At 49.7% G+C, this 6,000-nt stretch overlaps 1 protein-coding gene across 1 annotated transcript in view; it reads right to left on the bottom strand.

The window, feature by feature from the left end:
• Positions 1-6,000, bottom strand: part of PIDD1 (p53-induced death domain protein 1) — a 23,840-nt gene continuing 17,840 nt past the window's right edge. The window contains exons 14-18 of the mRNA XM_030451554.1: positions 5,620-5,743; positions 4,419-4,537; positions 3,913-4,020; positions 2,135-2,340; positions 1-1,345 (exon numbers count right to left, since the gene is read on the bottom strand). Coding sequence (XP_030307414.1) covers positions 1,093-1,345; positions 2,135-2,340; positions 3,913-4,020; positions 4,419-4,537; positions 5,620-5,743 — 810 coding nt within the window. The 3' untranslated portion in view covers positions 1-1,092. The remainder of the gene's footprint in view (positions 1,346-2,134; positions 2,341-3,912; positions 4,021-4,418; positions 4,538-5,619; positions 5,744-6,000) is intronic.

The raw sequence follows: 6,000 nt of genomic DNA, 5'->3' as shown, positions 1-6,000 counted from the left end.
CCAGGGACAATGTGACATTTTAGTTGTTCCAAAATAACTTTTGGAGACAAACCAAAAAACCAAGAGCAGTTTTGCTGGAAATCAGTTCCTTTTCCTCACAAATACTCAGGTTTTGCTGCAGGCTTAAGGGAACTGGAAGAGATTTGGCAAAAAATATTTTCATGGGGAATCCAGTTCACATTTTCATGTTAGCAAACTACATCATGAACAGCAATAGCTAAAGAGATCACACCACAGGACTTTATAATACACACTGCACCTCTACTCTCCCAGCACACACTGGAGTTAAAACAGACCCAAATGCACACACCAGGTGTTTATAGCAGAACACAGCTTCAGAAATAAGTTATAAATAAATATACATAACATGAGTAGTAATTCATTAAAGGCCACTCTAGCCACTACTCGACACACAGACACTTCAGTCTCTGAATTTCACTGTGTTTCTGAAATCTAAAAGCTCAAGAAGTGGAAGTACAGAAAAGCCTCACAAATGCACCCTGCCAGGGGCTGGCACAAGTGGACGTGAGGATGGACCCTAAAATGGTCATGAGGCTGCTCACAGGTCAATCAGCATCCAACTCCTTGGGCAGACACCATCCCTGGAGGTGGGGGCATCCAGGACACCCCAATGTGCAGAGGGACCCCTGTGAAACCCAGTTCAGTTCTGTCTGATGGGTGAAACCCAGCTGAGTTCTGTCTGATGGGTAAAACCCAGTTGAGTTCTGTCTGTCTGATGGGAGAAACCCAGCTGAGTTCTGTCTGTCTGATGGGAGAAACCCAGCTGAGTTCTGTCTGTCTGATGGGAGAAACCCAGCTGAGTTCTGTCTGATGGGGAAAACCCAGCTCAGCCCAGTTCTGTCTGATGGGTAAAACCCAGCTCAGCCCAGTTCTGTCTGCTGGGTGAAACCCAGCTGAGTTCTGTCTGTCTGATGGGTGAAACCCAGCTGAGTTCTGTCTGTCTGATGGGTGAAACCCAGCTGAGTTCTGTCTGTCTGATGGGAGAAACCCAGCTCAGCCCAGTTCTGTCTGATGGGAGAAACCCAGCTGAGTTCTGTCTGCTGAGTGAAACCCAGCTCAGCTCAGCTCAGTTCAGTCTGCTGGGTGCTGCAGGGCAGCTGCTGCAGAGTCCTGGGTGCTGGTGCCTGGCTCCAAGCCCAGCCTGTGGATGGAATCCCTGTACTTCTGCCTCCCCAGCTCCAGGATGGTTTCCACCTCCTCGGCGATGTCCTGGCGCCCGCTGTCCCTCAGGGCTCTGATCAGCTTCCCCACACAGCCAGGATCCCCCGAGTTCTGCTGAGCCCAGGAGAAGAGCATGTCCAGGATCTGCTTATCCAGGTCCTCTCTGCAGAAAGGGAACAACCAAGTTGAGTCCCAGCCCCGAGCTGGACATCCCAGGAGCCACCCAGACACACAGGACACTGTGTGAGCCTGCCTGGTGCCCCCCCATCCCACAGGAATTGCTGTTCCCACAAGGAAATCTCTCTAGGAAAGGTTTTCCTCATGGAAATATAGAAACTAACAAACCAAATTTCTGCTTTTGAATGTAAATTCCCACCAGGAACAGTATTTTGGGCAGAAGAAGTCTGATTCTCTCTGCTGCTCTGACCTCTGGCTCAGCCTGCACATCCCATGCTGTGCCCCCAGCTCTGTTTGGATAGGGATGAGATTCCCAAGGAATGGCTCAGCCAGAGGGGGAGGCTGCCCAGGAATCCAGATCTCACAACAGAAGAGGAATAAAACTCACCTGAACTACCAAGCTCACCAGGTTTGTTGTTTCCCAATGTTATTTTTCAAACATGAAACTTTGTTTTATAGCAGCAAGAGAAAATCATCAGTTTTCTAGAAAGCAGGTAATGCTTTGAGAAGCTGCATTAGGGATTTGTTTTTTCAGTGAGACAATTGCAGTGGGAAACCTTTAAACCAGGCATTAATTCTTACTGTTAGACTGCAGGGAGATAAATAGAGAGAGGGAGGGAAAGGGAAAAGGAGAGGGAAAGGAGAAAGGGAAAAGAAGAGGGAAAGGGAAAAGGAAAAGGGAAAAAGAGAGGGAAAAGTGAAAAGGAGAGGGAAAAGTGAAAAGGAGAGGGAAAGGGGAGGGAGGAAGGAGGGAAGGGAAGGGGTAGTGCTGTACCTGTTGTTGTATCCTATACGCTCAATCTGCTGATAGCTCAAGCCCAGGTTGAGGCCAATGCTCTGCCAGTCAGGTCCCAGCCTCCTGGCAATGCTGAGCAGGTTGCCCTGTGTCAGGTAACCACTCTCAGCACTGCCCAGGCTCAGGGGGGGGAAGGAGAAGCCATTCAGGGGACCAGGGCTGTCACTCAGGTGGGGTTTCAATCTCTGTCACAGGGAACAGAGAGACACAGAACGTGGTAACTGTGCCTGGTGACTCAGTCTCCACAGGGAAATTTCCTTCCTTCTACTGGGAAGGAAAAATCTTGGGAGTGAAGAGCCAGGCAGTAAGGAGCCAGGAGCACTCCCACTGGCACTGACCATCAATGCCCACTGCCCTGGCAGTGATTTATCAGATCCCAGTCATAGCTCACACTGGGACTTTCCTTTCTTGCCTTTACTGAGGATTTTACAATTAACCCTCTCCCCAAAGCAAATCTGCTCCAGTGGTAAGGAAGCACTCAGCCTGGATTTGTAGCTGAGGTCTTGTGTGAGGAGGGGATGGGAGATCAGGGCAAATGATCTGAAAGGAAGCATTCAGCCTACAAAGGCAATTTTTCTTTTAAGCTTCTCAAAACTCAATAAAGTTCTCCAAGCAAAAGCTGCATTTCTCACTGTAACAAAAGGCCAAGCTTTTAAAGGCCAGTGCTTCACACCACAGGATCATGGAATGCTCTGGGTTGGAAGGGACCTTCAAGATGATCCAGTTCCAATCCTTTCACTATATCAGGTTGCTCCAAGCCCCAGCAAGCCTGGTCCTGAACTCTTCTAAGGAGGGTGCAGCCACAACCAACCTGGGCAGCCTGTGCCAGGGTCTCACCACCCTCACAGGAAAGAATTTCTTCCTAATGTCCAACCTAAACCTCCCCTCTTCCAGCTTAAATCCATTGCCCCTTGCCCTCTCACTACACACCCATGTAAAAAGCCCTCCCCAGCTTTCCTGTAGCCCCTTCAGGTGCCCTGCAGACCCCTATGAGGTCTGCCCAGAACCTTCTCCTCCCCATGCTGAACAACCCCAACTTCCTCAGCCTGCCTGTAGGAAAGATGCTCCAGCAGCCCTCTGATCATCTCTGTGACCTCCTCTGGACTCTGAGAGCTCCACGTCCTTCCATCATTTGCAGAACAACACAGAACTCCAGGTGGGCTCTCATCAGATCAAAGAGGAGCAGAATCCCCCCCTTGACCTGCTGCCCATGCTGCTTTTGATGCAGACCAGGGCTCCGTGGGTTTTTTGGGCTGCAGGCACACGTTGCTGGCTCATGAGGAGCTTTCCATCAACCAGCACACAGAATACTTACACTCAACTCCTGTATTCAGGTCCAGCTTAACTATCTCATCCTAGACCTTTCTTTTTTCCTGCTGTGTGACTCAGAAGTTCACAAGCAAACCAGACCATTCCCTTGGTTATAGTGAGCTTCCTCCTGTCCTACATCCCTCATTCCCTCAAAGGATCCATGCTCCCTGACCAACCTTCCAACAAGCTTGGGAGGCAACATGAGCAGGAGAGATGGAGACCATTCCCAGCTATTCATGTTTCTCCTTTCAGAAAACCTCACTGGGAATGGGAGATCTCCACCATGACATAACTCGGGCAGCCATTCCTTGCAGGCATTCATTGCATCCATCTTTATGGAGAAAATAAAAATCAGCTGAGCAGGGAGATCATGCTCTTACCCCACCTACATTTATTTAGGAAATAAATTCATTTCCTATATTCATGTAGGAAATAAGCCAACTCACAGGCAGCTTGATGGGCAAAGTTGCAAGCCAGAGGGAGTCTGCTCCTTTCCTCCTCCTGCTGGCATCTTCAGGGATGTTCTCAGGAGCCTTCCCTCGGTAGAAAGAGACCTTTGTAGACAGAAAACATGCAGTGAGGTTTGGATTCAAGCACAGTGGCCAAGCCTGTTTGCACCATCTTTTCTGTCTGGGAAATAATACAGTATTTTTCACCTATCCTCACTTCATACTTCCCAGTTAGATGCTCCTGAGAGGAGCACTGACGTCCCAGCCTCTGGGACTCATTGCCAAGAGTTAATGGCAAGAATATGTCAGAGAGTGAGGAGTTGTCCTTCCAGACTCCTCTGCTTGTTTTTTCAGGGCTTGCTCAGTGAAATGTAAAGCCAAGGGAAAGAGGGGAAGGGGAGAGTTATGCCCAATGCTCAGACATTATTATGCCAGGCATCAGAAAAGCAACGATGATGATGACGTAGAGAGAAGGAAACAGATCAGGGTGGCTGGTTGCTTACCTGGCCTTTTACAGCTTGGCCTTTCCTATCTACAGGAGAAGTCACATAGATTTCCTTCATGTTCTTCAAGTGGGAGTAAAAAATAAAGGAGAGGCGTCCATCCACGCAGTCAGGGCGCTCTGCACAGAGAGGCAGAACCACTCAGAGAAGAAGAACCACTCAGCTTCTGCAGGAAAATTCAGCTTTCCAGGCACGGACCAGCACCCAGTAGCAGCCCCCGTGCTACTGCCTACTCCTACCCATCCCTGAAAGAATTGTAACTCCCTCTGCCTCACTGGATTGCAGGGAAAGCAGAAATCACTGCCTGGAGAAATGGGGTGGAGAAGGAGAATTGGCCACGAGGTGGAGATGAAGTTTGGGAAGAGAAGGCAAAGCAGAGCAAGACATTTAGCTGGGGTCACCTTGGCACTTCCCACCCACCCTGGTGCAGTCACATCCCCTAATGCACAAAATGAGGTCACCCATCTCGTCACCATTTTTGCAGTGGGTGCAGGAATAGGAAGAGAGGTAACCAGGAAAGTATCATCAGGTACAACATTCCTGGCTGGAACTGTCTGGAAATGAAGTTGGAGTGAAGTCAGCATGAGGACAGAGGGACAGGCTCTGGCCTCCTGAGCTCCAGTGACACATCAGGGGATGTGATGCTGCTTCGTGGAGCTGCACTTAATTTACACCAATGAAACATTCAGGCTTGCAGAAAACATTTGGCAGCTGCAATGGGACCAAACACAACGGGGTGTAAAACACCATCCCAGGTTTTGGTCCTGCTCCTCCTTTTCTTCTTTTCTAATGGCTCCATTAGGAGGAAATCTTTTTCCCTGGATAATTTCAGCAATACCTTCTCAAAACCAAATATCCTTGTATGTGTTCTCCCAGAAACTGGCAGCACTAATTAGATCACCACACACAACTCCTGAGTGGTGTCTCAGATGCCAGGAAAAGGGCACAGTTGGCTTCAGAAGCAGATCAGCCATAAAACAAGCACCCTTGGCTATTGGCTACAACAACCCAAGAGGAAATGCAAAGCTGCAAACAGCATCTGGCAGAGGGAAAAGCAGGGAGCAAGGTTTTGGGAGCAGCTCAGTGGCTGGGCAAGCTGGAGACAGAGAGGAATGCCATGGGATACAGAGCCCAGCAGAAACGTGCCCAGGGCTAGAGAGCCAGAGAATCAGGAGCAGAGAGGAGCCCAGTAGCACCATACCCATATCGATGCTGATGCCTCGCTCAAAAGCTGCAAAGAATTGTTCTCCCTCAAACATCTCCACCATGTCAGAGGGCTCAGGGCCTCGGTAGCGGTCCTGCAGCTTCTTCAGCACTGGGTCAACCTGGCAAGAAGAACCACAGAAACCCCCAGGTCTGCCCCTCTTGCATATCCCTGTGTCCACGATGTTCCTCCCAGTCGTGTTCCACAGGGAAAGCCCATTGCACGTGGGAGGGATGTAAATAAATGAGCAAACACCCTCCCCTCCTGTCCCAGGTACATGTAGACAAGGAAGGGATGCTCTGAGTTTTGCAGCTTCCCTGCTGCTGTTCTGAAACAGAAGGCAGAAAAGCCCCCGTGGGTTAGCAAAGACAAGGCACC

Source organism: Calypte anna, chromosome 5 (assembly GCF_003957555.1).
Source record: "Calypte anna isolate BGI_N300 chromosome 5, bCalAnn1_v1.p, whole genome shotgun sequence".
NCBI lineage: Eukaryota > Metazoa > Chordata > Aves > Apodiformes > Trochilidae > Calypte > Calypte anna.
This window is presented reverse-complemented; position numbering and strand designations above follow the sequence as displayed.